Source organism: Rhipicephalus sanguineus, chromosome 11 (assembly GCF_013339695.2).
Source record: "Rhipicephalus sanguineus isolate Rsan-2018 chromosome 11, BIME_Rsan_1.4, whole genome shotgun sequence".
Lineage (NCBI taxonomy): Eukaryota > Metazoa > Arthropoda > Arachnida > Ixodida > Ixodidae > Rhipicephalus > Rhipicephalus sanguineus.
In genome coordinates, this window is record NC_051186.1 from 111,048,205 (window position 1) to 111,068,104 (window position 19,900).

The following is a 19,900-nucleotide window of genomic DNA, read 5'->3' on the forward strand; positions in this document are numbered from 1 at the left end:
AGCTTGTTTTATTGAGGCAAGGCCTCTGACCGGAAAAGGAAGGAGCCATTTTTGAACTCACACAAAAAAAATAACTTTATAGCACACAAAGGAAAGAAGAGAAAAAGGAAAAAAACACACAACAGCACCAAATAGTCAAGCTATGCCTAAACTAACATCATGGTGTCCGGTGCTATCAAATGTATTTAACTTTCAGGGGACGTTCGAAAGAAGCAAGTCACCGGTTTTGAATCGCTGGTGGTGGCTCGGGCGGCGGAGTCGTCGTGACACGTTGACGGTGACGGCGCTTGTGGAGCGGACGATGGGTTGAGTCGGCGCAGAGGTTACCGGAGGGGTTGGCCTTGACAAGCGGCTGGCCACCTTCCTGCCCACGTACCGAGCGTGGAATCTGGCGGTAGGCACCCGGGCTCGTGCCGTGGCTAGCCACTGGCAGCAGAGTCCTCTCGGCAGCCGGGACGGTGATTTCTGCGCTCCACGGTGGCTCAGCTGCCCGGATCCGCTGCTCGGACGATGGGAACGACCAATTCCCAGGATTGCCCGTCTCCGAGGACGTCTGGAGGCAGACGCTGTCGGGCCCTTTGTGCTCGAGTCCGAAACCCGACGGCACAGACCCTGACACCAGCGTCTCGTCCGGGCTGTCCGAGTCAGACTGGCTGCCTTCTATCTCCTCGTCTTCCTCTTCTCTCCTGTCTGCCGTGCCATCTTCCTATTGGCGGCGGCCACACGTGCCATGCCTCGCCAACGTCTTCCTTTTTGTTGTGTCGCACGTGTCCGTTGCGCGGTGCTTCTATAGCGTCACCCACCGCGTTTGGAGCCCTTGCGCCACCAACACCAAGATACAGCACGGAATACACGACGATCGCATTGTTTGCGCACTCACTCATCACAGTATTTGCTTGATTATGATTCAGTATTTGCTGTTTTAGGTCTCTTGATTCAGCTAGGCGTACGCGTCTAAGTATTTGGAACAGCAGACAGACATCTGGTCGGAAACGCTTCCAAGCGTCGCTGGTGGTTTGCTCCGAGTGCAACATATGTGCCGTGCGTCTCGTGTGGGACGCTATCACTTAAGCGTCGAGGTCATTGACCGGTGGCTTTTCTGGGTTAGGATTCTGGGCAACGGACTGATATATCTGTATATATTTGGATTTTTCGTGATCTCGCCTGTGAACTTTTCATTTAAATATTTCGTGCAGTACTTTACCTATGTAGTGAAATGAGTTGGATTATACCAAGGTATTTGTTCTAATTGTTTATTCTGCGTTAAGTGTGCTCATTTGAACTGCATAGTGGTCTCCATTCCAAACATGCACATAGCAAATGACCATGTGTGCATGGCAAGACACTTTACTCTGTTAGCCGTCACTCATCGAGCTCCAAGTTTTTTTTATTAAAAAAAAAACTTATCGAGGGGGGGACTCTTGTGATGAGTGAGTGCGCAAACAATGCGATCGTCGTGTATTCCGTGCTGTATCTTGGTGTTGGTGGCGCAAGGGCTCCAAACGCGGTGGGTGACGCTATAGAAGCACCGCGCAACGGACACGTGCGACACAACAAAAAGGAAGACGTTGGCGAGGCATGGCACGTGTGGCCGCCGCCAATAGGAAGATGGCACGGCAGACAGGAGAGAAGAGGAAGACGAGGAGATAGAAGGCAGCCAGTCTGACTCGGACAGCCCGGACGAGACGCTGGTGTCAGGGTCTGTGCCGTCGGGTTTCGGACTCGAGCACAAAGGGCCCGACAGCGTCTGCCTCCAGACGTCCTCGGAGACGGGCAATCCTGGGAATTGGTCGTTCCCATCGTCCGAGCAGCGGATCCGGGCAGCTGAGCCACCGTGGAGCGCAGAAATCACCGTCCCGGCTGCCGAGAGGACTCCTGCTGCCAGTGGCTAGCCACGGCACGAGCCCGGGTGCCTACCGCCAGATTCCACGCTCGGTACGTGGGCAGGAAGGTGGCCAGCCGCTTTGTCAAGGCCAACCCCTCCGGTAACCTCTGCGCCGACTCAACCCATCGTCCGCTCCACAAGCGCCGTCACCGTCAACGTGTCACGACGACTCCGCCGCCCGAGCCACCACCAGCGATTCAAAACCGGTGACTTGCTTCTTTCGAACGTCCCCTGAAAGTTAAATACATTTGATAGCACCGGACACCATGATGTTAGTTTAGGCATAGCTTGACTATTTGGTGCTGTTGTGTGTTTTTTTCCTTTTTCTCTTCTTTCCTTTGTGTGCTATAAAGTTATTTTTTTTGTGTGAGTTCAAAAATGGCTCCTTCCTTTTCCGGTCAGAGGCCTTGCCTCAATAAAACAAGCTCAAAGCACAAAACCTGCATAACAGTGGCCAACACCGTGAGGGATCACGTCGTCACGAATGCCCCCCCCCCCGTTGGCACGGGCTCGTCGCTTCCCACCACATCATCTCGCTGTTGACAAAAGGGAGTTTGAGCACATGCGTGACCTGGCATTGGTTCTTCTCTCCTCGAGTCTTTGGGCCTCACCACTCCACATGGAGCCCAACCATATGGAGTTATAAACAGTCCATAACCAAAGGACGAGTAGCCAGAGCGCGCCTTTGCCAGGAATCAATGTATTATTACACTCACTGATGTTGTGGTGGTGAAAACAGAGGCGCTCATCTGGGGGATAAGAGGTGCGACTCCCCTCCCGAGCTTCTTTTGCATGTTTGTCGTTATCCCCAGTACTTTTACATCATCATTCTGACGCGCAAGGAAAGGTAGAGTACGATACGCGAACTATACCAGTACTTGAATGAGTGCACTGTAAATCATGCTCATGCAGTGCAGCCTGCATGTTCGAAAGGCATAGATGCCTTGGTGTGCAGTCCTGCGGTTTGTGTAAGTTTAAACTAAGTATACTGCCAAGCGAGAACTATATTTGGCGTGTGAGGCGCACACATATTTAGTAAGGCAGGAAGCTGAAGTCAACATCATTTCAGCAGCGGTTCGCAGCTGCTGTAGGAACAACGATTAAAAAAAGTAGTCTTCAAAGGGCACTTCTCCTTGTGCTCGAAATGCCTGGACAGACGCCTACAAAAGCACGAAATCGTGCAATGTCTCTGGATATGCCTAACTGTTTCTGTCCTCACAGTGTATTAAAGGATAGTTTCTCCACTCATTTTAAGGATATAATTGTAAAGACTCCTTTAAACGTAGAGATAAATTGTGTATAAAACAAAGAAACGGAATTATGCCTAGCGTTTGACAATATGCCGTATTTATTTTTAGACGTTAAACTGTTTGAAGAAGAGATACGGCCAGGAGGATACCATGGTAGTTAAGGTAACAAAAAGGAGTAACATTTCCTTCAGACAACATCTGAGATAAAACTTGTAGCAGCCACCGCCACCTGGTGTACAGGAGAGATAAAGGTCTGACTATTATAAGAGTCACATGGGTGCCAAGAGAAAGCGGTGGTGTCTTGGAGATGGGATGAATACCGAAACCCTTTTTAAAATTGTTCAAAAACGAGTGCGTTAAGAGCTCCAGGAATAAATGGAGTTCTCGATGATTTTCAAGGTCTTGCATGTTCTGATATTGCCATATGAGAAAAGAAGACTGTGGATTATTTGTCTTGGCACTTGCGTAATTACTGGGAAACGCAATAGAGTTGGTCCCGGACAATTTGGAGCAAGTTAATCAAACGCGTGCAAATTTGATGTGAAGACAAGGCCAACGGTGTTTTCTTTGTGGACACAATGTACATGCTGATGTAGTAGCGATGTCAGAAATTCCTTTATTGTATTGAGCATTAGTTCCTGTCCCAAACGAACGCGTCAATAAAGCGCGCGCGCGGCCACTTTCTAAATTCAGCGGGATAGTATGGCGCCAGCCGATCGCCCAAGAAACGCGAACAACAAAAAAAGAAGTATTAAAAGATGCCAGTGCGGAGCTTCCCCTCACACACTCGAGCCAGACGCAGACAACCAGATCAAACGCCCGGTAAAGCCTAGAACCATCGCGGGGGAAAGCATGACGCGACGCCGAGTGGCGCCACTGCGAGCGGAACCTACTGAAACATTTTCGCTCTTTCCCTAGCTTTGGCTGTGCTGCACGCCGAAAAACACTCCCGATGCTTCTGGAACCCGGAGGAGAGGAGATAAAAGCGTGTACCAACGACCAGCGAGCAGTCAGTCGGTCCGGGGATGATGAAGTTATGCTGAGTGTGGCTCAGTCAGCCAAAAAGGACGTGTTTATGATGTGCGTTCAGTCGATCGTCGATTTGGAAGAATCGGTAGATGACGCCGTGTGATCCGTGGCAAGTTACGACGACGGAGGTAACTACGACGATCCGCGTTGGAGTTTGCGTGAGTGTTTCCTGGAAGAGAACCATTCAAGTGCCGTTCAAGAATTGTCGACTGGATACGCTGTTGAATGTTCAGGACTTCAACTGTTCACGAATAGTTGTAATGAATTAGATTGCATTTGTAGCGTATAATCTGTTTGTTTAGTTCCCGCTGTGTTAACACCATCTGAGTTATATTGTGAATTGTAACTGGTGCTAGCCGACTGTGCATGTTTGTGGGATGCTTGTATTACCTTAACTGAGAATATATTGCGTTTGTGATATCGACTCTCGGCTCTGACTCTCGGTCTTCGGACCACAGCCGGTGTTCGCTGGCGCACTAAAAGACCAACTCTAAATTGTGCGCGGTCTCGTAGTGCGTATCCCGAGGACGGAGACGTCAGCCCTTGGAATCCGCCCGGCGATTGCCATCCTCAATAATGAGATTATTGACAATTATTCTAGCGTCCGCGACAGGACCTTTTTTGTGCAAAATGTGCCCAAAATACGGCAAAACAGCCTTTAGACGTGCATAGTCCTTGCCAACGATTTCTGAGTGCCGCACCGCGTTTTCACTAACCTGTGTGCGAGAGCGTTTTGAAATTCGACGTTAGATGGAGGTTTTGTGCACGCGGCTAGGTTTTGTTTGACGGGCATCATGGATCTTGAGACGTTAGTCGCCCTTGGTGAGAAGATAGGTCTTTCTACGGCCGAACTACGAAAGTGGCTGAGCCAAAAAGAAAAAGAAGAAAGAGAAAGGGCTAAGGAAGAAAAAACAGCACAGCTGTTTTTTCTTCCTTAGCCCTTTCTAAGAAAGAGAAAGGGCTAAGGAAGCAAAAAACAGCACAGAGAAATTGGCGGTCGAGAGGGAACAGGAAGAAAAAGGAGCTGAGCTTGAAAAAGAGGGGCTGTCGGCTGAAAGGGAGAAAGAAGAAAGAGAAGCGCTGATGGCTGAGAGAGGAAGGCAAGGGCAGTAGGAATAGAACTCGAATGGCCCCGTTTGCAACAGCGCATAGGATCTCCCGTCCAGGCTAGAGTCAAGAGCAGTGAACGGGAAGATCATAGCATCTGTTAGAACCCAAGCAAACTGCTTGTAGCGTTTGATAAGAGGAATGATTAACTTAATGCGTACCTGCACAGGCTTCAGACGATTGCTAGAAGCCAAAATTGGCCGGAGAATCAATGGGCAATTGCTAAAAGTGCTTGTCGTTTGAGTGGCGAAGCGATCAGTGTGTACGGTAGGCTGACACCTACCGATGCAGCTAATTACACAAAAGTGGAAACATTCAGAGATGGCACAGGAGTACGGTGAGCTTGAAGAGCTTCTTGTCAGAGAGAAATTTCTCACCTGTTGAAACCCGAGCCTACTCTGTACCTGAAAGAGAGGAGAGCTAAATCACTTGAGGGCATGCCTAAATTGGCTGATCAATTCTTGGAAGCGCAAGGTGGCATGGATTTGGCCAAAGTCAAAAAGAAGAGTCCCAAGGATGTGAAGAAATTGGCACCTGAAGAAAAGAAGCATACACAGGAGAGTCTTCCGCGATATTATTTGTGTAACCGAGTGGGTCATCGCGCTAACAGTTGTCGGACCAACTTTTCGCGTCCCAGTGTGAAGAAATGCTTTAAATGTGGACAAACTAGGCACAAGACAGAGGCATGTCGAAACGATTCGAGTAAAGCCCACCAAGGAGCTTGTGCGTATGCCTCGCCAAAAGAGGAAGCAGAAGCGATCAATGATGAATTGGCCAAGCTGAAGAGCAGGAAGAAGATTGATGTCATTTGTGTTGTGATGACAACACGACCAAAAGACGTAACGAAAGGAATGCTGACACATAAGGGGAAAGGTGGTGGTAAGGAAGTCACGGTACTAAGAGATAGTGCATGCACCTATGTTATCATGGCGAAAAGAATTGGTCCGAGACAGCGAGTTCACTGGCAGTACCAACCCGGTTTACCTGCTTGATAGTTCGATTCGAATGATTCCTGAAGCAAAAATTGAGCTTGAGACCCCTTACTTCAGCGGCAGAGTTACTGCCCTGTGCATGGATAACACCCTGTTCGACCTAGTCATGGGAAACATCGCCGGAGCGCGGGGGCAGGGCGATCCAGAACGTTTGGGAGAACACCCGAATATGGAGCCCTCGTCAGTTCGGGAACATGTAAAAGAAGAAGCAGCGGAAGAGAATCCTGTGAAAGAAATCACCAGGGCTCAAGTCGAGGCGAGGTGTCACGAAATCTCACTGAGGGGCGACCAACGGTCCCTGTACCGCCTGTGAAGGCGCGGCGAACAGGTGATATTGCAACTGAGCGGCCACCATCATCTGCGGCTAAAATGATGACAAGGCTGGTCGTCCAGGCAAAACACCAAGACCCGCAGGAGTTGACGAAGCACCGAGAACGTTCTAACGAACGGGACGACGCCTTGCAGGTGTCGAATGTGTCAACGGCGGCAGAGACGCCTCCTGCGGCACCGTCAATTGGAACGGCTCGCAAGAAGAGGAAGAGAAACAAAAAGAGAGCGAGCGAGCACCGCAAAAAGGGGCGCAAGCGCGACACGACTTAAGCAGGACACGGTATTGAATTTCAGTGTGTTTAAAGTGTTTTGAGTTTGAATATGCTGTATTATTGTACGATGTGTCAAGTTTGTATGGCTAGTGAGCCCAAGTGTCGTTTGCGTTACATTATGTGTGCAATGCTATTGATACAATTGTATAAGCGTTGTAAATGCAGAGCTTTGTGCGTTTGCATTGTTTTGTACGAAATGTGCGATGGTGTGGTGTACTTATGAACTTGTGTTTATCTCTCACGTGTCGTGACACTGAAATGCCCTGTGAATTGTACTGATATGTCTACTGCAAATGTGACGCGCATTGTGTAATGAACTCAGGTATAGACTCTGTCTATGGGACATTTATGGTTGTGTATGTGCGCGCTCATTTGTGTTGTTTGAAGATTATGTGATATTATTCTTGTAGTTGGGGGGCAGTGCAGAAACGAGCGCGTTGATAAAGCACGCGCGCGGCCGCTTTCAATCGGCAGCGGGAGAGAAGGGCGCGAGCCGCTTGCCCAAGAAGCGCGAACGACGAAAAAACAAGCATGAAAAGACGCCGACGCGCCGCGTCCTCCTCGCCCACTAGTAGTCTCAAATCAAGGTCCCGGCAAAGCCTGGATGTTCCTAGAGGGAAGGGGTGACGCATCGCCAAACGACGCCGCCGCGATTCGCACCTACGAGAAAGCTTTCGCCCTTTTCCTAGCCTTGGCTGTACTACACTCCAAAGAACGCTCCCAACGATGTGGGAAATCTCCTTTGCAGCCTTTATTAGCGCACTGCGCGATACCGTCCCAACATGGCGTACGTAAGAACAGTTCAAAACTCTCAGCCTCTGCCCCACTACACCTCTTCTTCGTCTTTCTGTCCGCGCCGCGCACAATTTCCAACATCCTCCGCCCCGACAATTTCCCTTACGTTTCCCTAAAGTTCTCCTGGGGCAGTTTTCAATCGTCCGTATCGTCCTTTTCCAAAACCATTCCCGCGACGAAACGCGTTCAGCTAGAACATCCAACGTTATTTGTGTCTTCGCGCAGAAATCATGAACTAGTAAGCCTCGTATAATGTGGTATAGTTCACGACTAACTGGCTTGAACGTCAGAGCTTTCTTAGAATAAAAACAGAAATGTCAGAAATGCGTTAGCTGTTACGCCACCAGCATAGATCTAAATGAACTGCTCTAACAACCACCCAGGGAAAAACAACAATGTAGGCTTTCACATTAAAATCCCTTCTCACAAACACAGGCCCAGCAAAGTCGACGCCGCTGACTTGAAACGACTGTGATCGGGGCACTCCGTCTTTTGTAAGATGTGGTGTTGATGTCGATGTAGCATCCAGTCGGAATCGCTTGCACGTTCACAGACCGCTTTCTTAACACACTGGGGTCCTCTGAGAAGCCCGCATTTTCTACGGAGCGCAGCGAATGTAGCGACACCATGAAGAATGCGCCGATGCGTGAAGTTTCCAATGAGGTGGATGCTGTGCTTGTCTGGCTGTAGCAAAGCGCTGCCTCTCACGTCATCCGAAGTTGTTGCCCTGGCGAGGGAAGGTTTGGCACAAAGAGTGTCTCGGTCCACAACTCCCTCTTCAAGTTGGTCACTACAAGAGAACTCTCCTGTTCCGTACAAAGAGGCGTCAAACCCAACTGTGTTTCTTGTCTTTGATGCCTCGCGGATTACTCCTTCGGACCTTTTATCTTCGGCGATCTCCTCGGCATGTCTGTCTTTCCTGTGTTGCCTCATAGTTCTGTCGTAACGTTCAACTGCTTCCTTCTGCGAAATGGCGACTATGGTATCATCAACCAAGGTATACTCTGCTGATTTCCAGGGTACTTTATCGCGACCATTTCGGAATTCGATTGTGTAGGTAAACCTTTCTAGGACGACGTCTTCTTGTTTCGGAAATGGCTCGTCAACCATGCCAATAACATCCACCTCCCAAATCCGTGGTAAGGGGTAAGAGAGGTCCTCCGTCTGGTGCACGTCTGTTCGTAGCACGCAGATATGGCTGCTGGTATATTGTCCGCCTTGTTCCTCGACGGACGATGGTCCTTGGAGAGTCCACCCCATGCTTGTTCTAATGGCGATTAACGCTCTGTTATCCGAGTCGCACCGGACTTCGCTGTTATTGGGCATGAGCTTCCACAACTGGTCGGATCCAATTAGGAGACTTACTCCGGGTTCGCAGGTGACGCTTGGGAAGACAACTGCATCCGCCAATGGTTTGCCTTCTGCGACGATGACTGTGCGCAGTTTGTTCGTTTTCGGAGCTTCAATTATGTCATCGCAGATGAAAGGAACGACGACGGCTTCTATCTGTACTGAAGTGTTGTCGTGTTGGCTCCGAAGCGTAACGGTGACAACCTTCGCGCGTCGAGTAAGTTGGGATCGCTGTCGTCCAAACGAGCTGATCACCAAATCCATTTCCCGAATCGGAGTGAGCTTGAGCTTCCTGCAAACATCTTCTCTCAGAAACGTTCTTTGACTGCCGTTGTCAGGAACACAACGTACATAGCAGCAATGCGTCGGTGTCATCAGCCAAGCGCGACAAGTCTGAATCATAACGTCGGTGGCGAGTCCAGGAGTCGTATTGTTCATAGCTACATGCATAGCAGCATACGAAGTACTTTCGGTTTCTCTACCAGTACCTTCAGTAGCTCTTGAGGTACACATTGCCGATGCATGCCGACGTTTACATAATTTGCACTGCACTCTGCGGCGACAATCTCGCACTAGATGTCCTTTCACTGTACATTTGAAGCAGAGACCTTGCGCGGAGAGCAAACTGCGTTTCTCTGCTATGCTTAGGTGGCTAGCGCATTCTTCGGTACTGTGTTCAGTTGCGAGGCAGAAGACGCAAGGGGTGAAATGAATGTGTGTCTTGTTATAAAGCACCGCGGCCGATGGAGGTGGCGCTATCTTCCGGGAGCTCTGGCTATCGTGGGTACGAGTCTCCATCAACTGTGGAGCCGTGGTCTGTGCGCTTCTCTCTCGGCATTCCACTTCTATGCGAAGAAACTCCAGCAAACGCTCCATCTCTTGTTCCGAAGACTGGACTGTTGGCGGCAGTCGAAACTGTACCCGACTCCAGGCTCTCCCGTTTATAGTAATCAACTACTATGTCTGCGGGAATAACTTTCAGCAATATCTCGCTCAGCATGGTTGCGTATGACATAGCGCTAACTCCAAGGTTCGCGAGTCCTCTCTGGTTTACTTGTACTTCGTCGTACAGCTTCCGCAAGTCTGATACGTCGCTCGACGACCTGACGGGTTTTAGTGTGCGGAGCCTCTCCAGGTGCTTGTGCTCGATTAGCTTGGCGTTCCTAAATCTTTGTTTTAATAGGTCAAGTGCGTCGCGGTAAGATGAATCTGTGACCTGAATTCCGGCGACGGCTTGAGTAGCGGGCCCGTCGAGTAAGGACACAAGATAGTGGAACCGATCTGTGTTGGACAAGCTCGGGTTATCGTGTACGGAGTGCCGGAACATATCCCAAAACGGCTGCCATCGAGTTAAACTGCCGTCAGAGCGCAAAAGTTCTAACTTGGGCAATCGTGCACCAAGCTCACGTTGAGGTCGCGTCGGTTCCCTCTCTGAGGTCGCTGGTGGGTCCTCCCCAGTAGAGGTTGCAGGCGGATGCGCCGTCGAAGCCGGTGAGGAGACCTTGAGCCTGTTCATGTGGTGTTCGAGCAGGGCCAAAGCACTGGTAGCAGCGTCTTCATATTCCATGACGGAATCGTAGTCTTCTGCCACCTGCTCGTCTGTCAGGAAGGTTTCCAACTCGGCGTTCAGCGCAGCTAACTCCGTCTGGACCGCCTTTAACCGGCTGTGGAGGACGTGAAGCGTCGATAGCTCAAGCTGGTCTGACTGTACGATCTGATTTACCTCATTCACAATCCTCGCACTCTGGGATCGACGCGACGCCCGCTTGTTCTTAGCACGCTCCATGACGGTCTGGTTGCAGGAAGACGTCCCAGATCGGAAGCGACAGCTCGTGGGATGAAGGCCGTGGCTTCCCGAGTCTTCGGCACCAAAACGTTGTGGGAAATCTCCTTTCACAAATCTCCTTTCACGCTTCTAGAAACCGGGGGGGGGAAGGGATAAAAGCGTGCAAACGACGATAAGACAGTCAGTGAGTTAGTGAGTGAGTCAGTAAGTCGGCCCGGAGATGGTGAGTGTGGCTCCGTCAGCCACTGAGTGTGGCTCCGTCAGCCAAAGAAGATGTGTGTATGATGGTGTGCGGCCAGTCTATCGTCGATCTGGAAGAATGGGAGACGACGCCGTGTGAGCCGTGACAAGTTACGTCGACGGAAGGGACAACGACAGACACCGCTGCAGTTGGCGTTAGTGTTTCCTTGAAGAGAAGTATTCACTTACCGTCCATGAATTATGGACTGGATACGATCTTGAATATTTGGGACTTTAACTGTTCTCGAATAGCTGTAAAGCGTGGGATTGCATTTGTAGCGCGTGATCTGTTTAGTTCTCGTTGTGTTAACACCATTTGAGTTATATTGTGAAGTTGTAACTGTTACTAGCCGAGTGTGCATGTTTGTGTGATGCTTGTACTGCCTCAACTGTGAATATATTTCGTTTGTGTTATCGACTCTCGGCTCTCACTCAGTCTGTGCGCCACAACCGGCGTTCTCTGGGGCACTAAAATGACCGACTCTAAATTGTCCGCGCTTTCGTGGTGCGTTTTGGGAGGGCCGAGACGCCAGCCCTTGGAATGCGGCCGGCGATTGCCATCCCCATTAACGGGATTAGTGATAGTTCTAAAAGTACTTGCGCTCGTGTGCCTAATTCTCCAGCGCCAAATTCTGCAGCGTTAGCAGCATATAAATTCCTGCTATAACAGTTATATTCCTGCAGCAACATTCTTCTTAATGTCATTTTCATGTTTAAAATATGTGGCAGAAAAGTAGCACAGATAAGGACCGCGAGCACGTACTAGAGAAATACGGGCTACTTGTTTCGCATCTTCGTTAATTTGGTGCTGTAAGAGCAACTTTTCAGTTTCTGTCATCTTTCGGTAGACATAAGTTCTGTAGAGACCACAATACTGTGAACCTAAATGTAAAACAATGGTACCATAGCCATTTAGGGCTTTTCCATAACTGAGGCAAAACAAATATGCTTGCATTGTTGGAGAAACAAGAAAGTTTACGAACTACCTGTTTCATTTGCTCGATCCTGCGGGTCGCATCCTTTCAGCACTGCAAAAAAAAATTGCATATTAGCAACGAGCTCACTGTGTTTTAGAAGTGAACAAAAAGCATCAGTATTCATCAGTATTACTAATCCGAAGAAAATACATGAGGACGCTTGTGCTTCGCCTTCACGAGTAGCACGCAATAGCCGTGTCGGGCCTCGTTGGCACAGTCGTCTCATTCGTAAACAAGACTTCGCTTCTCAGCGTCTGTGTACGTCACATTGGCCGTTGGAAGTGCGTTTGCGAAATGCCCAATTCGCCAAAATTCACCACGATGCGAATGAGCGAAGTAGCGGCAACGAGTCGGTAAAGCAAAACGCACAGCTGCCCTCTTTGTTGGCGCTGTTGCTGGTGATGATGGTCAATTGTGTCCGGGAGATTTGTAATGGTTGGGCCTTGAAACCACCCACTCGTTGTATAGTTCACATGATGCGACGCCTGGTGCGATTGTAATCTTCTTCCGCGCGATGTTAAACGTGTTAACAGGACTCCTCTCTACGCAAAGCCTGTATGGTTTTTTTTATATGCGAACATCAGGCACTTTGGGTGTTTCTATCTACGCAGTGACTATTCTGTGGTCCAGACCACAGAATAGAGCGCAGCTTTATTCTGTGGACCAGACCACAGAATAGAGTGCAGCTTTATTCTGTGGACCGCACGATAAACTTGCGCGCTGTGGGCTGCGCAGAAATGCTCTGTAGCCCAAGCAGCCCACCTCTCTTGACGACGGGACGACGGTTTCTGCGCACCACACCACATAATAGAATCCCAATCTATTCTGTGGACTAGACCACAGGGTAAACAGCAGCTTTGTTCTGTGAACTAGACCACAAAATAAAGGGCAGCATTATTTTGTGGACCACATCAATCAGACCGGCATTGAAGAGACTTGTGCTGTGGACCGTGCGCACCAGACATCGCTGTATCCCAAACAGCCCACCTCTCTTGACGACGGGTTTCTGTCACAAATTCTTAGGGTTTTTAAATGCGAAGCATTTCTTAACGAACCTCTCGCACTTTGAGCGTTTCTATCTACGTATCTATCTATCTATCTATCTATCTATCTAGCCGCCTACGTCTGGGTGCTCTCATGATCGCCTCCTTAACTTGGTGTAGACCGAAATTTGCATGGGAGGGTAAGAGGATTTGACGAATATGATTGCCGGGTCATGACATGAATAACATTAAAATCCTGTCGCGTACGTCGTGAAACCCTTTCCACTAGACATGTGTGGCACATAACCGTTTACACGGGCCGCGGTGTACGGGTATGCGCCACAGGTGATTGACAGTTTATGTCTACCCAGGAACGGCGAGAACAGACATTAGTAACTTAAATGCTAGAGCGTTAAGGAAAACCAACATCGGCAGCGTTGACTCAACGAATGGAAACAATGAAAATTACGATGCCAGCAGGAATCGAACCCAAGCATTCTGCGTGGCAATCAGGTATTTTACCACTAAGCCACGCCAGGTCTATAAATTGGTTTGAAAAAAAAAACAGCCTACGCAGGCGTAATATCGGTGCAACGTCAATTGTGATTGTGGTGCTGGCTATCTAACTTTACAAGAAAGCAATAAACACTTCATGATACTCCTACGACGTGTACTCCTACGATACAGGCGTCATATCAGATTAACCTCTGTAGTTCCAGTGTGGGCTCCGCTTTTATAGCAGTCTAATAAACATTACCTTTGTATTCCTATGATTCAGCAAGCTATATTGAAGCATTGCTCGACCCCGGAGGAATACATTAACGAAAGTTACATATGATATCCACATCACCGCACAGTAAAGTGCACTTCATCCACCAGAACGACGCAGGCTGGGCGATGGCCTCATGCTGACCGAGGATGATGCCAGGTTCATTGACAACCGCTTTGTAGACTAGGCTACGTATGCCACATACGCCCAGGTAGTCTACGAATACGACAAACACCATCCACTGATGTTCGTCTACGTAGCACTATCCAGGCCTACTAGCCTCGACGGCCTATACCTCACCAACGCGAAGGGTGGCTTCAGGTTCCGATATGTCGCCGGCTCTGTCGACAGACAATTTGTCGACGAAATGACCGAGGCATCCACGAATTCCAACAGCTCTACTATACAACATACTTCACTACACATGGACCCCTCGTCACCACGATCACGACCGGATCCTATAACAAGTCATGAGAAGCTGCTGGTGCTCACTGATCACGGTGATGATGTCCTTGTTCAAGAACTGTAAAGAACGTCTTGCACACATGCACACGGGTTCGTGAAACGTGCGTGCATTCTCGGGACACGTATATGCACTACATATCAGCTTACCGCTTCTGGTGTTGGTAATCCCCACGTCGCCACTGGCAGCGTTACCCAACCGTAAACTGGTTTTATAACACATATGCGGCTCTTCAACATAGATATGTGGGCGTATAAAGTTTATACAAATCTTTACCGTCATTTTGTAACGTGTCGCTCAGTAAACAAAGTTAAGTCACAGTCACCTACCCGCCGCATGCTTCGCATAACATCGACTCCCACGGTACGTGGGATCTGCCGAATTTTTCTAGTACGTAATATTTCTGGCTCTTCGCTGCTGCGGCTGTGTGTCGGTAGTTTTATTTGCAAATGATTATTAGTAGAGGTTTGTATATAGTAGCCTAGCGTTTTTTCTGGTCTTGTTTGTTGTTTTCTTAATTTGTAAGCACTTGCCCAATCTCTTGCTGCGACTGAGAAAGTTTTTTCTGTGAGATTAGCGGCCCCTTCAGTGCGACAGAATTATAGAGCTCGTCTCGCAGAAATTCCGGTGTCGCTGTCACCGTCGTTTATTTTGCGCGAAAAACCAGCGTTCTACGTGAGCGAAAACTCGAGACAGACGAAATAAATGAGTGATAATATTGTTATTTCTGGATGTCACTCATGAAACATTGTTGGACCTCGTGCACATGCAGGGCTAGCACGTGCACTGCGGTGGCTACCGCTTCTCCTAACGGGCTTTTAGGCGTTTCGCTTGGTTCGGTACGCCTGCACTGCTCAGAGTGGTGTGCGGAGCACTCGAGCGCTGGTAGTGTATGTGGCAATATACAAAGAATGTTACATAGCTACAACTGCAGATAGGAAGAAATTCAAACATAGTTGGCGTCGCTCCAACATGAAGCTACGCTCAGAGTTCACATTAGGTAGTGTTGTATTAACCGGTGAATTTTTGTTGATACTGCAAGTGAACTGCTTCCTCTCTCTCACAATGAACGCGTATAAATCCAGCGACTGTACTTGTTAGCTACACTCTTGAAAAAGGACCTACCCCGGTCGAAACGTCGAATAAGTGTCTACGTGCGCCTGCACTTGATTAGATAATATTGAACGGATGCAAACAACGGGACCCAACCTTTCATAGTACAAAGGTGAATTTTTGACGTTGCTGAAAGCTTCACTTTAACAAAGATGCTCACAAAGGAGAACAAAAAAAAAACATAAATATGTGCCACACAGCGCATTCGGTCATCGCCCAGTTCATGGTCGTCGCCTGCTGTGCTGGTGCGGATGAAGGACGGCTCTGTACAACCTTGTGTTGATTATCGAGAACTTATTACCATCACGCCAAAGACGCATATATGGTGCCACGAATTGACGATACCTTTGACTCCCTCTAGGGCGCTGAATATTTCTCAAGTGTCAATCTTCAATCGGGGCATTGGCAAATACCTATGCGCTAAGCGGACAAGGAGAAGACGGCCTTTGCAACACCGAATGGCCTCTATGAGTTCAGTGTTATGCCCTTCGGTTGATGCAACGCTCAGGCAACGTATCAGCGTATGATAGACACAATTATTGTTGGCCTTAAGTGGAAAACCTGCTTATGTTATCTTGATGACATCGCCATTTTCACTCCCACTTTCCGTCAGCACCTCGAGTGGTTGTGTTGAAAATAAAGAAGTGGGGCATGGGCTCGGGGAGAATCGCAAGAGACGAAAAGGAGGGAAATGAACGAAGTGGGATTCGGAGCTAGCCCTTACACACTAAAAACGTCTACGACCACGGGTCCTCGTTATTTATGTTTGGTGCCGTGAAACCCGGGAGTGACCATTCGTGGACTACAATGACTTCGGCCGAGCGTCTTCAGAAAGTGCGTGGAACTCTCAGGGTCAGCGTCTCTCGGATTATTACGCTCCTGACAGAACTGCTGCAGAATCCCGAAGCCGAAGCGCACAGTGTCATGAAGCAGGTCAACGCTTTGAAGAGCAAAGAAGCTGAGCTCCGCTAGCTGGACAGGATGATCCTCGACGTTATTGAAGACGACGAACTTGCCAAGGATCTCGATGAGTCTGTAGAATACCATGAGAAGGTCTTGTATGCAATCGCTGACGGGCAGTATTTCCTGTCTGAACGCGAACAGTCTGTTCACGTACGTGACACGTGCTATCCGCCTTTTGCTTACGCCAGACATGAAAGCGGAAACTACAACCAAGCTGCTTTGTGTACAATCGCCGACGACTGTGCCAGCATCTCCGAAGGCATGCAAGGAGACATGACAAGTTTTGATGACTCAGATTCCAACTACAAAAGCGGATGGTCTGCGAGTCCAGAAACAGGTCAGAGCATTCCGATCGAAGTGGAAGCGAATAACACCGAATCGGTGGTGATGCCGTGCAGAAACATTGAGCAATCGAACCAGGATCCAATGACCGAGGTCTCTTTTGGCGGTGGTGAAGCGGCGACGACGTGCATGAAAGGTGAACTTCTTGAACAATCACTTGACTCTGTTGATCCAGCACAGCTGAGTGACTACTGGACAGATGTGTCCGAAGAAGCTGAACATTTTGGCAGCATTTTGAAGTGCATTGTAGAACCACGAGAAGAAGATCAACAGATGACTAATGTCGAAGGCAGCCCAGTGGTATATCAAAGGAATGGTGGAAGCAGTGCCGTGAAGGTCAAGGACGAAGATGAACAGGATTCTGTCAGCGGCCAACTGAGGAAGCGTGCAAATGAAGAACCGGCCGACCGCCTTCCCACCAGCAACGATGGCTCCTTCGATCTCCTTGGCGGGGAAGCTAACAGTCCTATTGCGTTTGCTGTGGTGTCTTCGTCGTCGGATGCACAGCCGGGACGTTAGGAATTTGTTCCGCTCAACTTCGAGGAACAGGACGAGCTTCAGACCAAACGAGGGGATGTTCGTCTAGAAAAGAAAGTGAAAGCGCTGCTTCTGCCTCCGGAAGTGAAGTGCAGTTCCCTGCGGACGTCGGCGAAGCGAACCTGTCATCGCGCGAGCCGGAAGCGCAAGCACATCAACCGGCTTGTTCCCAGGGAGCAGGAGAGCGAGGCACAGAAACTCGCCGCTTATGTGATGAGCCTATCGGAAGTAAGTGCGTCCATCGCGGTATCTGTCTCCGAATTCGGGATGGCGCACAGTTCGCGCCGCATCAACAAAGATCGCCGCAGATGCCCAGGCTCTTCGCGGAGGACACCACAACATTACGATGCGGTAAAGCGTGGGCAAGAGAACGTGAATGTGGAGCACACCACCATTGCCGTGCCGGGATGGATACGGCCGAGATGGAAACAGGCACATCGGCACGCTACATCTCGACCAGGCTTCAACGGATATTCATATTGTGACTCTGCAGTGGTGCAAGAAGAAAAGGCATAGCTCATTTCGTGCGTCTCGCACCTCACCGCGTTCTGAATCCCTGAACATAGGTTGTGCATGTTGTAGGAAACAAAATGACCTATGTCACGTTCGTGCCCTACCCCTCGGAGGATGTTGAAAATAAAGAAGTGGGGCATGGGCTCGGGGAGGAGCGTGAGAGACGAAAAGGATGGAGGAGAACGAAGCGGGATTCGGAGCTAGCCCTTACACAGTAAAATGTCTACGACCACGAGTCCTCGTTATTTATAGGCTGTACGAATTTGTGACATGCATTTCTAATGATGGGCTTGAACTGTACGAAAAAAATGTCATTTCGCCAGAAAAAATATCATAGTGTTGGGCCAACACTAAGATGGCTTTCGACCAGATCATTAGAAGGTGACTGACGTGACACGCTTCTCTGGCCCCTAACATCAAAAGCAATTAAGAAGTTTTCTGGGCCTGACGTCTTATTTTCGTCGCTTCATCCGCGACATCGCCTCCATCGCGCCGCCACTGCACACGCTGTTGACGTGGGGCGTAGCATTCACATGGACAAACGATCGCTACAAAGCTTTTAACACCATCAAGGTGGCACTGACATCTGACCGCGTCCTCTGTCCCTTCGATGAGCATCTCCCTACTTGTCTCCACACCGACACTAGAGGTCTTGGCACGGCAGAGCGTCGTCGTCTACGCCAGCCGCACACCCTCGAATGCTAAACAAAACTATTCGATCACAAAACAGGAATGCTTGGCTGTAATTTGGTTCATATGAAAATTCCGCCCATATCCTTACAGACGCTATTTTGCCGTAATTCTAGATCATAACGCGTTACGCTGGTTGTCATCACTAAAGAATTTATCCGGACGCATCGGCCGCTGAGTGCTGCGGCTGCAAGAGTACACATTTGAGGTTGTTTACAAATTTGGGGAAAGTATCAAGATGTCAACGCCGTCTCTCGTGTTCCCCTTCTCCGAAAAAAACCTCCTCTCATGGACCATCCCATGAAGATGAGGCTAGGAGTCAATTTAAGTTACCAGGACTAGCAGCTTCTGGCACGCTGTCTTGCGCTCGCTACACTCGTTGCCCTCCTGCCAACAGGAATATCCATAAAGCATAGTGTTGGGCCAACACCATGATAGCGTTCGACCAGATCCTGATTGTTCAACGCCTTTGCGGTCAGTCTCCACCAGCTAATGTCAGGCTGCGTGGACAACTCAGGTAATTAAAGATCGGAAACAACGTTCTGCACTGATACATTTACAAAGATGATGGACTCCGGTGGCTTCCCGTTCTTCCCCGTTCGCTTCGTGCGCAGGTCCTTGAAGCATTTCACGACGACCTATCTGCTGGCTACTTGGGATTCCGCTAAGCATGCAGCGCAGCCGCATTGGGATCCGCTTCTTCTGGCCTGGCATCTCTACTTCTGTTGCAAAGTACGTCTCTTCTTGCCAATTATGTCAATGGCGCAAGCAGCGGACTTCACCTCCTGCTGGCTCGCTACAACCAATCACATGTCCCGAGGAACCCTTTGCCATTGCTGGAATGGACCTAGTCGGACCTCTTCCCGTAACGGACGTAGAATATCGATTGGTCGTGACAGTGGTTGACCAGCTCACACGGTACGCAGAGACCGCTCCTCTACGCTCTACTTCTGCCTCTGACATGGCCACCTTCTTTCTCAAAGCCATTGTTTTCCGTCATGGTGCGCCCAATGTCGTGTCCAGTGATCGTAGAAAGATATCACAATTATAGAAGCACAAAACATGTGGCACACATTGGAAGACAACGTCAGCATACCAGCCTCAAACCTATGGCATAAGAGAGCGATTCCACCGCACACTAAGTGATGTCATATTCATGCATACTGGAGCAGTTAAAGACAACTGGGCACAGTCTTGCCATTTGTGACGTTTTCTCACAATACCACCATCCAAGGCACCACTGGGTATTCACCGTTCTACTTCGTTTACTGCCGTTCGGCGACATTCACGATCGCACGGAAAGCTCTACAACCCTAACAGAGCAGTTCGTTTCGACGCTTGCGAAGTGTTGCAAACTTGCTCGGCTCAGCACAGAAGCCAGTCAACACGATTGGAAGATGTGGTGTGACAGCTGCTATCGGGACGTTCCTTTGCGTCCTGGCGATCATGTGTTCCTTTGGACGCCTACTCTTATTGCCTGGTTGTGCGAAAAGTTCCAGCCGTAATTACTTGGA

General features: G+C 49.3%; 1 protein-coding gene across 1 annotated transcript; it reads right to left on the minus strand.

The window, feature by feature from the left end:
- Nucleotides 1-217: 217 nt before the first annotated feature.
- On the minus strand, nt 218-10,796 carry LOC125756436 (uncharacterized). Its single transcript, XM_049411233.1, has 2 exons — nt 10,065-10,796; nt 218-553 (listed from the first exon to the last, which is right to left on the minus strand). Exons 1-2 carry the CDS (start codon nt 10,794-10,796, stop codon nt 218-220), a joined length of 1,068 nt encoding a protein of 355 aa, XP_049267190.1.
- Between the last annotated feature and the right edge of the window lie 9,104 nt (nt 10,797-19,900).

What these genes read in the sequence shown, in the direction of transcription:
- LOC125756436 (XM_049411233.1), bottom strand. Translation starts at nt 10,796, where the DNA reads ATGGAGCGTGCTAAGAACAAGCGGGCGTCGCGTCGATCCCAGAGTGCG. An exon ending in AGCTGTACGACGAAGTACAA is followed by an intron (nt 554 to 10,064) that starts GTAAACCAGAGA and finishes GTCTGCCTCCAG; the next exon opens with ACGTCCTCGGAGACGGGCAA.